Below are 17,129 nucleotides of genomic sequence, written 5' to 3'. Positions count from 1 at the left end.
ATGGAGGTCCTGCGCCGCGGCACAGTAGGAATCAAAGCTGTTGTATTCATTTTCTAATTACATTAATGTCATGTGTTGTGTCTCCCGCGTGTTTACCAAAAAAGCCTCCCCCCTCCGGAGCCTGACCTCCCATCCCTACTGGCTGCATAATAACGCATCAGGCTGGCTGCGGGTCGGTTCGGGCCTCATTCAGACCCGCCTGCAGGTCGGAGCGCTGCGCTGCGTCCGGGCTACCGCATGCGGCGGAATCCGCTTCAGCTTCAGTGTTTCTCTTTCTCTAACACCCCCCCCCCCCACACCCCTCCTCATCCAGCCGACAAACCTTCAGGGAGCTTTTAGCATTTGTTCGGTCTGAGGTCTCTGGAAAACATCTGATTCGCTTTTTTTCTAACCAGTCCCAGATGCGCCATGCAGCGTGAGAGTGAGCGCGTCTGAGCGCGTCAGTGTGAGTTTTGTCAGCGCATGAGAATTAGGAGAGAAGATCTGCAGTGTGCGGCAGTGGAGGGCAAGAGAAGAAGAGAAAGAAGAAGAAGAAGCTGGACTTGTTTCTTCCCCGACTGTAATCTTTTCGGTATGAACGCAGATACGTGCGTCTCATACTGCGACATGACATCCATGGACTCTTATTATAGCGCGTCTACTGCGCAGAGCAGAGACCACCAGGCGAATCCTTTCAGGACTTTCCAGACCACCGAAACCAAATACAGCCCCACGTTCATTCCGGGTAAAGGCTCCCGGAGCCCCTTCCAGACAGAGTGCCAGTCACTGGACGGAGGCGAGGAGAGCAACTTTAACAAATACCAGCTCTTCATGCAGCGGCCGACCTGCAAGACTCCACCCGAAGGCGGCAAGCTGCACCCGGACAGCGGACACAACGGGACGCTCATCCCCTGCTACGGTGGGTTGGTTTCAGATTTGCACAAAACACAGCAGCTCTGACGGCAGGTGAACATGATGAGAAACTCACCGGGGCCTCTTCCTGGGGAAGCTTTAGTTGGTCTGTTTGGGTCGGAAACTCCTAATTAGGTTATGGAGGAAAATAATTTCAAACATTGCACTGTTCTCTGATTTTATTGCGCTGTTGCATAAAAGATTTGCACAAAGAGTGAAACTTAACCGTTGAAGGACATTTTGTTTGTTTTATTCAGGCCATGTCTGTTATTTCTATGCGTGTTGCGTTCACTGACTCTGATTTTGTAGCGGCTTTTGGTTCTTTTTTGTGTTTTATGGAGCCGCAGCATTTTTGCAACAGCAACAGTTCATAAAACAAAATGGAATAAAAAGTTTATAACAGTAATAATTACCATAATAACAGCTTCGCCACAGCAGATAAAAAACTGAACTACAGATTGGTTTTATTGCCTTTAAATTTTACTGACAGATTTTGTGGCTTATCGTTAAACAGCCAATAAAATTAATAAATAAAGAAATGGATAAATAAGACATATGGACTAATTCAGACACCACCCCAGCATTTTTCTATTATATAAAAATCCCCAAATGGAATTAACTTGGTAAGATGATATAAATATTAAATAGGAAGAGCCTTTATAATTGGAAATTGAGATGAAATTTTAAAAAAATATGGGGGGATTTATTATAAGGAGCTTTCAAGCCAAAAGAGAGGTCGATTTATGGGCCGTAAAAGTCCCAGATGATCAGTTAAACAGGCTTCCTGCCAACTATAAAATATTAGTTTCTGACTTTTTTGTTCTAAGAAAGTTAAGTTTAAAAATAAATCTTTAAACTACCGATTCTCCTTCCAAAAGCCGCGCAAAAACAACCCCTTTATGCGTGACTTCAAATTTAAATCGATCTGTGTTATTATTTACAGAAACATTTTTAAAAACCACATTATGAGAGGAGATCTGCTCATATTTACAGCATCTAAAGTTCGTCATTCATTCAGCATCCAGCCATAGACTGGATGGCGCCTTTAGATCTTAATTAAACTCCAGATGTTCATCCTGATGCTGCAGCGGGACATTATTAAATTACATCTATAAAAGCTTTAAAAAAAAAAAAAACATGGGAAATACATAAACACCTAAGCTTGATTTTTTTGTTGTTGTTGTTGCTACTTTTGTTTTAGAAACCTGATGGCTCCCTGTAGTCTGCAGCCGCTCTCAGCCAGCCCTGCTTTTTCTTTCTTTCTTTTTAACATAGTTTGCCAGAATGAAGTCCAATCTACTCCTCTCTCCTTCCCCATTAGAAACAACCAGATCCCGTCTCAGTTTCGGCCTGATCTGTCACTTCTCCAGCCTGAGAACCCCTGCCTGCGCTGAAAGCGAGTAGATTTGGCAAGTGCATTGACAGGCTCGTTTAAACGCCGCCATTAAAACCCAACACGCGTCCCTCGAGGACGAGCTGTGCAATGTTATTATTGAAAATGTTGCAGCCAGATGAAGGCGTCGTGGCTCTGGGGAGGATGCTTCGGGGCGCCTGCCAAAGCCTCAGGCGTCAACAGGGTTGTGCTGTTATGTGTGGTCCTCGACGGGAGATATATTACTCAACGCTGGTTGGTGCTTTATCTGCGACGTGGTGACAAAAGTCACCCCATGATGCGCTGAGGAGAGTTTACTGCGGCGGCTGATGCTGCTGGCATGGTGATCCAGACGGGCTGCGATTTCACATTAAAAAGCGCTAAAAACACATAAAATAACTCCCCAAAAGAGAAAACACAACACAAACATTTAAAGAATCTATGAAGATTTTAATTGGGCGTATTGGCTATAATCCGATTTTTTTCCCCACAAAGATGTGAGCTAAAGTGAGCGACTATAGGAATATTTGCATTACATTGTTGGTAATGCTAAAGTATTGATACTGTTAAAGTTTAGTGAAAGTAGACAGAAAAAGATGCATGAAAGAGAAAGTGCAACATGTCAATAATGTATTCGGCCCCCCTTTACTCAGATGCCCTAAAATGAATTCCTTTGAAACAAATTTCATTCAGAAATCACAGAATTAGTTTTAAGCGTCGTCTTCCTAGGAGAGTGTTATTTAGAGAAGTGGGCATGGTAACTATGGAGGAGCTGCAGAGATCCTCAGCTCAGGTGGAACAAACAGTTCAAATGTCAATCATGTCAGGAAAACTAAAAGCTTAATTTGTTGTTCACACGTTACATGGAGAGTAGGGATTCACAATATTGGATTTTTGGTCGATATCTGTTATGCCGATACACTAAAACTGGCCGATAACCGATACCGATGTTTATCCAAAGCTTGTAGGATGGACTGCTGGTGGGGGGGTTTCTCCGTGGTTAGCTGCTCTCTTCTGTTTGAACTCATCGTAATGGCTGTTCCTGAGATGGCGACTTCATTGTCGCTCCTCCTTGCATCACGGATGCTGAGCAGTCGTTGCAAATAGCAGCTCTGCTATCAGTTTCTGACACTTTAAAAAAACTTCCACACCGCTATCGTCTTCACTTGGTCCTGCTCTCCCACTGTCACGACGTTGAGCTGTGCTGCAGGCATCATTCTTAGATAAAAACATCTTTCATATCGGTTATTTTTAGAGAGTGTGATATTAAACTTTACAGCTAATATCGTCCGATACTGATACAATGCCGATAATATTGTGCATCCCTAGCAGAGAGCCTAGTGAACACACTAAATAAGATCAATTTGACCACTTCTTCATGTCCACTGTGAAACATGGTGGTGGCAGCATCATGCTGTGGACATGCTGACTACATGTTGCAGATTAATTTCTTGCAAAAGAAATCTTCATGTGCAACTTTTCTAATCCATCACATAAAATACACGTTTGTGGATGTAATGTGACTAGTAAGGAAAGAGATGATGGTGTATGGATATTTTTGCAAGCTGTTTCTGGATGAGCAGGTCGGTGGGGGAGGCTCCTTTAAAAGGACGATAATCCGTCCAGCCATGTGTGGACGGAGACGGGGCCGCTTTACCTGCTGGCGGAGGGCTGAATGAAATAAATGCCCCTGGAGCTGATGGAGAGCTCAGGAATGCAGGTCAGCTCCGCAGGAGAGGTCTGGATTAATGTAAGGCAGATGTGCATTACTGACTCCTTACGGTTATTATTCATACTCCCCCAAAACATCAGATCTCCAAAGTTACAGAGTCCCCGAGATGACAAAGTGGGACTGGTTTACATAACCTTGTCTCAACAATACTTTGTACAAATAAGCAGAGAGTCAGAAACGGACATGGAGATTGGGTAATGATTTGAGAGGCTCTGGAGAAATGAGATTGTTTCTGGGAAAGCCTCACTTTGTGCTTCAGAGACTGTTTACATGCAAGTGAACTCACTGCTGAATCTTGGGTTTTACTTTTTTTAAGCCCCGGCTGCCAATAATTGCAGCAGTTTGAAAAATTTTTCTTCTACGGAGAATATTCCAGCACCTTGGCGATCCTCGAATGTGTCCTTTGGAAATTTACATTCAGGAAACACAACCATGGAGTCGAACCTTCGTGGGACACTGCGCATCCTGTGATGTGTAAAAGATTCGAAAACCAAAACACAACCTTGGAAAAGCCCTGGCGGTGCTTCAGAAAGGAATCTTGTCAAAATATAGCAGTCAGACTCCATGTTTAAAAAGGCTAGTGGAGGTGATGTCACAGGATATGCATGTGCTGATGGCTAACACATTGTGTGGTTAACAAAAGCAGCGAGGTGACACCCAGAGTCTCGCCCATGTGGTTCTGTGCACCAGAATAAATTTGAATATGTAATAAACGAACGTTTGAGAGGGAAAATTTATGCCTGCAAAAATACGTGGTGCAGAAACCAAAACAATGTTTTCTCGCTGCACTGTAAAACATTTAAATGTGGTTTAACTTGACAATGAAAGTCCACCTGCTGCCTTGGAAATGCAATTTAAGTCACAAGAAAATTGTTTTTGTTTTAAGTCAGAAATTAAAGTTCATGAAGTTGATTTAACAAGAGACAAGATGTCTAAACTGTTAAACTTTTTTAATCTTGAATTGTGAGTTTTAACTTAATGCTGCAATTTAAACCAAATAATTATTTTATAATATGCAAGAAAGAAAAATAGTTAAAGAGCCACATGTCTCTATTATTTTACTCACAACATCAAGTTAAAATAAATACTTATTTTACTTTAGAATAATTTAAATTCTTGTTTGAACAAAATTTCTGATCTGATGATGAATTTTATTAAACATCCCAATGAATTCAGCTCAGAAACATTTAGTGAGATCAGGACATTATCCTCAAGCTTTGCTGACTGAGAATTGCATTAAAATGAACATTTGCCTTAATAAAACACCAGAGTCAGATCAACGTAACGCACTTCCATCTCAGGAGACAGAAACATGCCGCTAAGCATTCTGGGAAATAGTTCCCACTCCTGTCTTTCTCTTCTTTCAGTTTTTTAAGTGCAAACCTAAAAACTCAGTTTATTCAACTCTTGGAGGTTTGACTAAATTAATAACAAGTTAACACAACTTACTGCTGCAAGTTTATCTTTCACAAACTCACATTTAGGTTCAAAATCTAAAACTGGATACATTTATCTGACTTAAAGAGTAAAAGATAGTAGACACAACCAAATGTAGCTGAAATGTTTTACAGTGCAGGGTCAACGTTTCAAACTCAGAACAGGCAAATTTGGGTTTAAAACTATTTTTATTCATCCAATAAATTTATCACAAGCGTCTCCCAAAACACGAAAGAAACAATGAAAAAGTTTAAATTATTTGTTTTGATTTACATTCCAATAAAAACGCCATAAATGTTTACACTGTTTATACCACCTGACCAGCTTCTACGAATAAAAGTAAAATAAAGGACTTTTAATCGAGGAGTAAAAACTAAAAATCCCACCAAGGAGGAAAATCATTACAAAAGCTACAAATAAAATAAAAACTGACGTCTGAAGGGTTAAAAATGGCTGTAATAAATAAATATATTAATTTATAGACAGCTAATATATGGTCGTTATGTTACGCAGGGGTCAAACCTACATGTCTTACTTATCTGTCAATAATTTTGCAAAATTAGAAAGTCTCTTTCTTTTAATCTGCAAAATTAAAGTTTTGAATATGGACAACTTGTCTGAATTTATCTCAGGAAGCACAAAGAGCAGAGTTATCAAACTAGTTTTTATCACATCAAGATCAAGAATGTCTTTAAAGGGCCGTTTGTGGTGGAATGTGTTGATAAAACTACTTATTAAAAGAGTTAAAATATTAATAAATATCCGTTTCTGCAGTCAATGAGAACTTCTTGAAATTATAATAATATTTAACATATTGTCTAATTTGGCACAATACAGATAAAACTGTTGATTTGACTGATAACATCGTATTTAAAAGCACAACTGTTATCTTAAAGATTTTATTTCTACAGTGTAGAAGGCCACATGAAATCTTGTGGCGGGCCATATTTGGCCCACGGGCCTCGTGTTTGACACATGTGATGTATAGGATGATACAAGGTGTTCGTAAATTTAGAAAGTGACACAAATTGAGTTTTAAAATGTAAATTTTACTCCAGGGAACCACTACTTGACCTTTACCCCCAAACTTATAGACATACTGTGGAATCATGTTATTTTTTATGCATAAATTTGGGATAAAAGACGATAAATGAGCTATAACATTTACCTGCTAGGTTATTAAATGTTTTTAATGCCTCCTCCCACAGATTAAACCAGAATCACACATTCAGGTCAGACATTATGAGTCGTAGCATTTTTTAAATCATTCAAACTTCTTCCCAAGTTTGAAAAACTATGTGCTAATTCAGATGTTTTGTTTTGTTACATTCAAATCCTTCAAGTCCTGAACATACAGACTATTTTTTCAAACAAAACCCAACTTCCTTCACATCTAAATGAATCTCCTGAGGTTCTGATCTCGTTGCCTCATCCAGAGGATATAAATATCCCCCATCTGGTCACCACTTACATTTCTGAAGGCACAAGCATTTTGCACATGTGACCGGTAATCGTGTAAACCCTAACCTGTGAAAGCTAAAAAGTCAAACATAACTAGGAGTAACTGCACAGTTAAGATCTTGTATCTGAGTAAAGTACTTTGTTGTTGTACAGCTGATTTTATCCTGCGAGTTGTGTTGCTCTGAAGGCCTGAAAGTTAAATTCTGCTTAGGGACTCAAACCGATCTGGACTGACTTTGGAACAGTAAATAGTGTTTTATTTACAGAAATAAAAACACGACGGTACAATTTAACCGATAACATCAGTGAGACAATTTGCAGACATTGAAGACTTTTGGGTAAATTAGTTAAATCTGACAGGGCTGGGGATTCGTTCTATCGTTTATCAGGATGAATTTCAATAATGAGAATTTTGATTTCCAAATTCTAATTAATGATGTTTAAAGTCCTCAAACTCTGTTTAGTTGGGATTGTTATTTTTATCCACTGTTTGTTCAATAAGAGGATCAATATGTATCAATGTATTTGAAAATATGATAAAATGCAGTTACTGTGTGTAATTTACTGATACAAATCGCACCTTTATAAGTGGCTGATGTCATTAAGAAGCGCAGTAGAAATGGATGTACTTATTAGAGCAACATAAAACATTTACAGGTGATTCAAGTTGAAAATGAAAGTCCACCTGCTGCCTTGAAAATGCAATTTAAGTCGATGAGAAAATTGGTTTGATTTTAAGTCAGAAATTAAAGTTCATGAAGTTGATTTAACAACAAGAGACAAGTTGTCTAAACATTGTTTATCTTCATTAATCCCTAAAAACTGGCCTCACCTGGTTAAAGAGCCACATTATTCTATTATTTTACTCACATCAAGTTAAAATACTTAATTTACTTTAGATTAATTTAAATTCTTGTTTGAACTAAATTTCAGATCTGATGATGAATTTTATTAAACATCCCAATGAATTCAGCTCAGAAACATGTAGTGAGATCAGGACATTATCCTCAAGCTTTGCTGACTGAGAATTGCATTAAAATGAACATTTGCCTTAATAAAACACCAGAGTCAGATCAACGTAACGCACTTCCACCTCAGGAGACAGAAACATGCCGCTAAGCATTCTGGGAAATAGTTCCCGCTCCTGTCTTTCTCTTCTTTCAGTTTTTTAAGTGCAAACCTAAAAACTCAGTTTATTCAACTCTTGGAGGTTTGACTAAATTAATAAAAAGTTAACACAACTTACTGCTGTAAGTTTATCTTTCACAAACTCACATTAAGGTTCAAAACCTAAAACTGGATAAATTTATCTGACTTACAGAGTTGAAGAGAGTAGACAACTAAATGCAGCTCAAATGTTTTACAGTGTATTTTTGGGGGGCTATGATTACTGTGCCTTGTAGTCACAGTCAAACGATTATCTGAAAAATGAATAAAATTCAATGTCACTTTGCTGCTGTCACAACGTTCAGCTATAGCCTGTAAACCAGCCATGAATTGAGAACCAGGGTTGGGAAACATCCAGAACTTTTTGTTTGTTTCTGTCCATGCTGGCAGGTGGCACCAAACACAAAGCAGATGAAGAGAAACTAGAAATACAACAAGGAAAGAGTACAGAAAGCAGAGCATGACAGCATTACAGTGGATTCTCCAGTATTTATGGGGGTTAGAGACCACAGCCACCCACGAATAGCTGAAATCCCCCTAAACACGTCTATAATTGCCTTTTTTAAAAGTTCAAACACCAAATAAACTTTAATATATATTAACACACACAGTGGAAAACATCTTTACACCACCGCAGAAGTTAACATCTACAGTCTTATTTATCTCAGCTCCTGAGCAGAGTATCCAAAAATTATACTAAAGACTTCAACAAATTTTTCTCAACTTAAAGTAAAAAGTAGCTAAAAGTACATTTTTAAAAAAAGTTACTCAAGTAAATGTAATTGAGTAAATAACTAGTTAGTTGGATAGTAACTATTTACTACCAAACTGGGACTGGGTTTGGTAATGAATGCCGCTGCATTGCATATGCTAGCCAATATCATGTCAAGTATTGTTGTACATAGGAATCTCAGCTTTAAATATTTCATACATAATCTGTAAGTAGGTGAATCTGCAAACACTGAACTGTGAAAAGGCTCAGGTACTTTCTATCGCCTGTAAGAGACTGTGGTGAAAATCTGCTGGTTGTTTATCTGTGCTAAAACCTGAATCAGCAGGATTTTGCTGCTTCTGAGTTACAAATGGCTCCACTGCAGATACAAGGTTCAGTAGGTTAGCTTACCAGCAAGTTAGCATTAGCATCTTCGCTGATCTGTTTAAAAATGGAAGCAAACTTACAACACGAGTCTTTTCCAACCAACAATTATGACAGATTTCACCTTTTATTGTTTTAATATATTCAGTAATAGTGAAGCAAACCCAAACATATCAGTATGTTTTACTGAATAGTGAGAACATTTGTTGACTTAACATCCTAAACTAAACCTGGGGGATGTAACTTTTATTAAAAAATGTTTTTTAAATATTTGTTAAAACTGTCAACATGTCGTGACCTTATGGTACATGAGGTAATTTTTTAAATGACCTGCCTTCTCCCAGTGCTTGCTGCAGAAATACACAGCTCTGTCAGGAACAACCAATCAGAGCCAGGAGGAGGGTCATAGCGCTGTCAATCATGCGCTGTAAATTCATAACCCCCCCTCACCCCCCTTCCAAAACCATAACCTAACCTGAATTAACTTTGTGCTCTACTGGGCCAGCAGTGGTTTGTAGTATTGTGACGGTACGGAGGCCAGTTTTTCTCAAGGCTTAGCAGAAAGATTCCTCCGTTTCCCAGGGAATCTGCATTCTTCTCTGAGCCGCGTAGATCTCTCCTCAGGAACATCTGGGAGCCTCCCTTCCACTGAGCATCAGGCTTTACCCTGAGCAGTGGAAAACAAAAATCCAGCATGAAACACGTCGGCACACATAAATTCATTGTCACCTGTTGACAGCCAAACCTAATGGGATATTTGCTTTGTATTTACTTCATATAAGGTGTGATACATGGAGAGCCATTGCAGCAAACAGCAATCAACTTTAAGTGTTCAGAGGGAGCATTTTTTTAGAGCACTCTGTTTAAAAGCATTCCCTTCCCCTATTTAGTGTTTTGTCATTAACCCTTCCCCAGGTTACTAATTTATAGTGTTTCTTTTATTTGGCTTCACTTGACCCTCCCTGTCCCATTCCATAAAAACTAAGAGGGTGCCCTGTTGCTTTACAACCAGTTAAATTACACTTTGATGTTTTCTCTCTGTGTTCAGCAGTGATTAAATTGCTGACCCTAGTAAACATCTGACCCCGGCTAACTGAAGCGGTCTGCAGCCTGTCACAGAACAGGGACGCCGGCAGATTGCGGGACAAGCTGGCGAAGTTCAGCACGTTCGCCTACATGTATGTGTGTAAACGGTATGTTGATGAGCGCTGAAACGAGAACCGCTGTCAAAAAAACACATTCCTTCGAATGCCAAAAACATTCAGAGCCAATGTAGAGGAATTTTGGCTTCCCAAAGAAAGCCCCGTCTGATGGCTGTGTTTTCCAGAAGAGACAGCTCAGCATGCGGGGAGAAACTTGAAAATGCTTGTGGCAAATGCATCTGTGTGGTTAGCGCGACAGAGACGAGATGATAACAGAAAATATGTTGATTAGTGCAGAGTCTTGTGGAGATAAATGTCAGAGTAGACGAGGATTTAACACTTATAAAACTTGCTAAAGGTGTTATTTAATTTTTGTTGAAGTTGAAGATCTGTTAAAGTTGAACAGCTTGAGTTTCCCACAGCAGATAGACTGAAACACATTATAATCTCCATCTCACGCGTCTGAAAGGTGCCTGCCTGGATGCCAGATTCTCATCCCTAGGATATTGTTTATTTCTGAGCAAAGCTCCGAACTCAGTGGAACAATTTTACACTTCCTGAATCTTCTAAAATGATTTGTTGTTGGATTTTTTTTTAGCAGCATTATTGTCTAATAAAATGGGATTTCGGTGGCGAGTCTGAACAGTCCAAGTCTTGTTATCTGATAATGGCATTATAACTTCTTTTTTTCAACATGACCAGCATTTTACACAAATTTACTGAAGAGATGTGACAGAAAAATGTGCTTTTTGTTAAATGTATTACGCTACGCATGTCTGGTTTTTCAGTTTGGTCAGATTCACCTTCAGCTTACTTTTCTCCGTCTAATTCATATTTAAATGAGGTTGTCAGCGTTGATCCAAAGTGGTACAAAAGGCCTGATGTTTGATGTCTTTGTTCTGACTAAATCTGAACAGGATGTACTGGCTAAAAGAGGGACGTTTTTAGCATATTTTAGGGATCATATAAAGAGAAGAACTGGCTGTCTTGAAGAAGCCATAAAAAAGATGTCGATAAACGTCTTGTGTTTGAAAGGTTGTATTTAAGGGTCAGTTCAGGATCTTTAAAGGAAGGTTCTGTTAAAACAGGCAGTGTCTGATAAGCATACAGTCTACCTCCTGGGATCGTCATTACGGAAAAGATTCGTCTTGTCCTGCAGGATGAAGCTAATGGAAAAAAAAGATTTCTACTGCCTTAAAAAGCACCATTTTGGTTTATTTAAAAATCTATTTTATGACCCTTTATTGGGTCTTCATGTTTACATAATCTGATGATTATTGACACAGGAAATGAGGTTAGATGATTATGCACCATCTATAATCCTCCAACAATGGAAAATTTCAGGGTTGTTTCCAATGTTTTTCTCTTTTTTGGAACAATACACCTAATGGACATGATTGGGTCATCAGCAGTCTCCTGAAGATATGAGATGGTAACGCCTCATCTAAACATTTTGCAAGTTTTTGTATTTCCATTTGTCTGCTGCTTCTAAAACAGGCCAAACGTTTTGTGACCAAACTGGGCTGTTATTCTGCGAGACACAGAAAGTGAACAGCGCTCAAATTTAAGGCCTTAATGCTATAAGGCAACAGCGACAGAACGGTTAGCATGAAATCGAGACTGGAATGCAGGCTGGTTCCTTTTTATTTAAATAATCAAGCTAAAACATGAACTATTCGGCAAAGTCCTAGCGCAAAAATTTGCGTGATAGGCAAGTATGTTTTCATCTTCTGTTTTTTTTTCCTTAAATCTTTTTTTTCTTTTTCCAAAATCTCTTTCTTACTGTTTATTCAATGTCACATGCCGTTATTTTGTTTTTTAATTATGTAAAGCACCTTGAAATGCCTTGTTGCTGAAATATGCTATACAAATAAAATTTGATTGATTGATTGATATTCCTACAATCTCTCATGTTCTACTCCAGTAAAGTCAATTTGTTGATGGTTACAGGCTATTGGCAGCAAGCTAATGGCAACAACCATAAGCTGGCTACTTGCTGGTTAGCAGCAGGTAAACATTAGCTTGCTGCTAATGGTTACCATTAGCAACAGGGCGTAATAACTTAATTTTGAGGATGTAGAAAAGAGACATTTCATGTTCCTCTGCCTCCTCTGATATGCAGCTGTTTACAGGTAAGTATATACCAGCTTTAAGTAAATAACTTTTGACCTTGTAGCATGCACAGTTTGAGAATTCGAACATTATTTTGTTTATTTGAGAAGGCATATAATTCACATATACTATGCTATGTGTTACATAGCTGATGAACAGTGATGATAAATGTTGCTTAACTTCTTGCCATTCTATGCAGACTCTCAGTCTGCACTGAGGAAGATCAACTCACTTCTAAATGTTGATCTCTTTAACTGACACCAGAATAAGTATTGGATTTATTCAGCTGTTATACATAAAATAAGACAATACACTACAATTTAATTTAAAGGAAGCCTCATCTGTCCTCACACAGAACAAAACGGTTAATTTCACACATTTGATCCCAGTTATGGTGTACTATTCAGGGAGAGATGGGATCAAAAGAACCACACGTTCCTGAAAGCAATAAAATGACTTCATATTCCACAAAATGTTCTTTAACTTCTCACCTTTATCCTCATGTGACACGTTTTTCAGTGTCTCAGCAAACAATGACACAATTTGGCAACAGCTTAATGTTAAAATATTGTCTTGTTATTTTTATTGGATTTCGACTCTAAAAGATGACCTTTTATGCTTCCTTGTAGAGGTTAGGACAAATCTATGGGCTACACAAAACATATTCATTAATTTTTTTTTGCACAAAGAGATTTCAGTCTGCTCAGTTCTGCCCATTTTGTTCTCCTTTCAGAATGAGCCGTTTTAAGGCCTCTGCTGGTCACGCCCCACAACCCAACGTTTACACTCACGTGAAAATGGCTGCAAGCAGATACGCAATTATACAACCGTACATCTTTGAACAGCAGAAGTGGAACCTCCTGCACAACCAACAAGAATGCAGCAAGTCATTTCTGAATAGCTGGCCAACAATAACATACTTGTAAAGCGCATACAGCGCTAAAACCAGTTGATCAAACTCCTGGAGCTCAGTTTGGGTTGCTAGGTGACGGCTGGGCTTGGTTGGGGTTGCTTGGTAACGGGGAGTGCCTGCTGATTTGTGATGTTACACTCCAGAGGTTTTTTTCCAGACACCAAAAAATATTAACTTAGTGCCTAAAACTAGCTGTGTGGGGTTTTTAAGCATTTTGGCTGATTTTAGAAGCAGAAGAAACCAAAATGGAAGTATAATTATGCACAATACGTCACCTTTAAAGCAAGCTGCTGTTCACAGTGTGTTTTTTTATATACGTATGTAAACATTGAACTATTTCTTTATGAGAAAAGTAAATATGAATTTATTCCAAAACGGAGATAAAAAGGAATGAGAATCCTGAATATTTCCGGACACCTTCCTGCTGCCATGCTCAGTGCACCTTCAGCCTGACAGGATATGGGCCTTGCTCACGGGGAATAGCTGTATTTTCCCTAACGGACACGAATGCCAGGCAGGAACTTGGACTTGACCCGTCTTTCTTCATAGACATGGCAGCTATGCTTCCTCCTCGAAGGGGGAGAAACAAAAATATTGCACAGTGCATGAGGAGAAGAGGCCAAATTCAAGGGGTTGGTGATGTCAGAACATCTGCTTGCGGGAAGACCATAAAAAGGTCTGACAGGTAGATCGTGATGATCTGAGGTCATGAACTCCAGCTGGGAGAGCTGTGCTGTTCCATTAGCGTCTCAGCTGGGACAGGTTGGAGACAGAGTCCGGGGGAGGGCTGCTGCAGCTTTCGGCCAATAGATATTGACATTTCATTGAAGGAGGCTCTCGCCAAAGCAGAGCTAATCTGTGAAAACAAACATGGATGTTGCTGACAGCCTCCGCCTAGCTTCATCAGTCCAAAGACATTTAGTCATCAACAAGGAAAAAAAAGATTCACAAAACTGCCAGAAATTATAATTTTGCTTCCCTCGACAGCTTGTAAGGGGTCGTTTGATTGTTTCAAACTGAAATACAAAGTGACAAACTAAAATACATGCACACGGGCAAATGAAATTGGATGCATAAGAGCCACAGATGTGTTTCTATGATGAGAAGTTAAACGCCCAGTGCATTTAGGATGAGGTGCTCCCCTTCCCCATCGCAGGAAAGGCAAACAGAGGCTGAGCGAGCGCAGTGTTCTCGCCGGTCTGCAACCAGAGCCCCTCGGCTTATTTATTCACACGGCTGTTTGTTTATTGAAGCAGAAGGCACAGCTTTCTTCATCTCCTCAGAAAGACACAGGAAAAGGCGGCGCGGCCCGACGGGAACAGAGCGAGGTCTGTCCCAAAATGGACGCTCCAGAAATCGAAGGCGACAAACACAATGTTGTTTACATCTGACAGGGTAAGACTGGTTGTGGTAGTAGTTAGAGCGATTCTGCCCCCCGCCACATCGGCACTCTGCACCAAACAGATCTCAAGATGGAGCAGATTTCACGAAGCTCGGATTTCATGTAACATGATGGAGAGATGATAGTGAGGGGACTTTGTAGGTCATGTCACAGGTCACTACCAATGTGTTGTGACAAACCTTTCAAACAAGAAAAAAATAAGGCACTTCTTCTCAGCAACTGGGATTTATGCTACATTTCTTTAGGTCTCTAAATAAAACATGAGTGAGACGATGCAAGTGGTTCCCACAGGATTTCAGTTGATATCTAAGCTTTTCCAGAGTCAGTTTTCAATTTTTTTATTCTTAGGGCTAACTATTTAATCAGGAATGAATATGTTTACGTAGGTTTTATTATTTTCCCACAAGTCCTGAAACTACAAGGTGTCTCAGATTTGGAACTGTGTTAAAGGGGAAGAGCACAGTTTTATAAAAGGCTTTTGGGCATTTGGTAAAAACTCTATAATATTGAAAAATGTGGACGAGATTAAAGAATCCATAATAGCGTAATTGTATAAAGTTAAACAAAAAAGCATCAGTCATCACAGAAATAAACAGATCTTCATCTTTTAAAAGTTTGTTGAATCCGAGTCAAAAATAAAAAAATACCAGAAAAGGTGAACAAAAACTCAAAATAAAAGCCTTCGTCTAAACACAAATAATTTTAAGCAGCCATTTGTTTTTCCAAGAAATTTCTTTTTCTTTTCTTCCAGACAAAATTTTCATTTTTTCAAAAATATCCAAACTTGGGAAATAATCAAATTTCATGTTTTCCAGATATTTAAGAAAGCAAAAATGTTGACGCAAGTTAACCATTACTTCATTACTTCTACTTTATTTAAAATTGTAACGCGATGACAAGCAGAGAAACTTTGACATTAATGTGAGGCAGTCCAAAAACTAATACTGATTCTTACAAGTAACCAAAATAGCAGGATTACAAGTGGCAAAATGTTCGAATGTTTGATGTGATTATGTGAAATTAGTATCATTACAGCAAGAACAGGATTATGCTTTTAGCTAACAAGCTATAGCTGCTATACAATAACCTGCTGTTTTTTAAAATCTGTATTTGCTCATATTTCTAATATGCACTGCTAAACGTCAAGCATGTTTTTAAAGAGTCGGAGAACCAAATAAAAACAGTCCAAACTCATGTGATGTGTTCTGAGTTTGCCCTTTAGCTTCTGCCATGTGCCAACTCTCCTCTTTTTGCAGAAGGTTTTAGAAAACTAAAATGTTCCAGTGGCCACTCTTCAATTTGCAGTCCAGATTTTATTCCCAAATGTCTAAAGGTCACATTTTTGCAACTTCCCTTTAAATGTGATGGTAATAGCCTCATAAATTTCTCTTCCCCATTCTGTCCCCACACATACAGGAAAAGACAACAGCGGCCTGACAGAGTCTGAGCTTCCGCCAAGCGTTGATCCTCCTGGGATGGAGGGCAGCTACCTGAACCTGAAGGAGCCCGTTGTGAAGGGGCCAAGCGAGCGATCGGGGTCCGACCTCTCCAGCCCGCTGGAGAAAAGCGAGGCGGAGAGCAACAAAGGCAAGAAGAGACGCAACCGCACGACATTCACCAGCTACCAGCTGGAAGAGCTGGAGAAAGTTTTCCAGAAGACGCACTACCCAGACGTTTACGCTCGCGAGCAGCTGGCGCTGAGGACGGACCTGACAGAGGCTCGGGTTCAGGTGAGAGTAAAAGATAAATATTCCCCAAGTAAGTTCAGTCTCCCTGGACTGAAGACACCATTTTGTGTTTCCAAAAAGCCTTGGTAACACTCGGTACAGACCATATTTTCCCAGAACGTGGAGATTACTTGGCACCTTGCAGAACTTATAACAGAACTTACCATAAATTTCTATGATTACCTCATAGAAATTTGGCAGGTACTTTGCAAATATTTGCAAGGATATTTCCAGAAACTGATGAGGTATTTTCCTGAAGCTTACCAGGTACTTTATCGAACCTACTAGTTTTTTCCTGCAGCTTTTCAGAACTAAGCAGGTATTTTAGTTTATCTTAAGACAGTAGGAAAGAAATCAGGAAAGTCTTGGAAAGTTCCAGGAAATTATGTAAAGTTTCTAAGAATATTGTCCCAGTTCCTGGAAAAGTACCAGTATTACCTGCGAGTTGTTGTGTTGTTACCAAACTTATCAGTATGCTGAGTAATTCTTGAAAGAAAATGGAAATTAAGTATTATACCTTTCACTTAAAATACCTTTTTTTTTACTTTAAGTGTAGGAACCTTTTATTACCAGTATATAATTTATTTTCCAGTGGAATACACAAAAGGAGACGAAGAGACAAATTTAGGAATTTAACAACATTCTCAAAAAGAACATGCCATTCATGTTAGACAAGG

The 17,129-nt window shown here is 39.2% G+C and overlaps 1 protein-coding gene across 1 annotated transcript in view; it reads left to right on the top strand.

Annotated features, from left to right (window-relative positions):
- Positions 1-218: 218 nt before the first annotated feature.
- Positions 219-17,129, top strand: part of LOC106915854 (homeobox protein aristaless-like 4) — a 35,285-nt gene continuing 18,374 nt past the window's right edge. Inside the window, exons 1-2 of the mRNA XM_014983788.2 lie at positions 219-898; positions 16,142-16,455. Of these exons, the coding sequence (XP_014839274.1) occupies positions 463-898; positions 16,142-16,455 (750 nt within the window). The 5' untranslated portion in view covers positions 219-462. The remainder of the gene's footprint in view (positions 899-16,141; positions 16,456-17,129) is intronic.

Source organism: Poecilia mexicana, unplaced genomic scaffold (genome assembly GCF_051168715.1).
Source record: "Poecilia mexicana isolate PSO_F unplaced genomic scaffold, ASM5116871v1 scaffold_6, whole genome shotgun sequence".
NCBI classification, from domain to species: Eukaryota; Metazoa; Chordata; class Actinopteri; order Cyprinodontiformes; family Poeciliidae; genus Poecilia; species Poecilia mexicana.
This window is presented reverse-complemented; position numbering and strand designations above follow the sequence as displayed.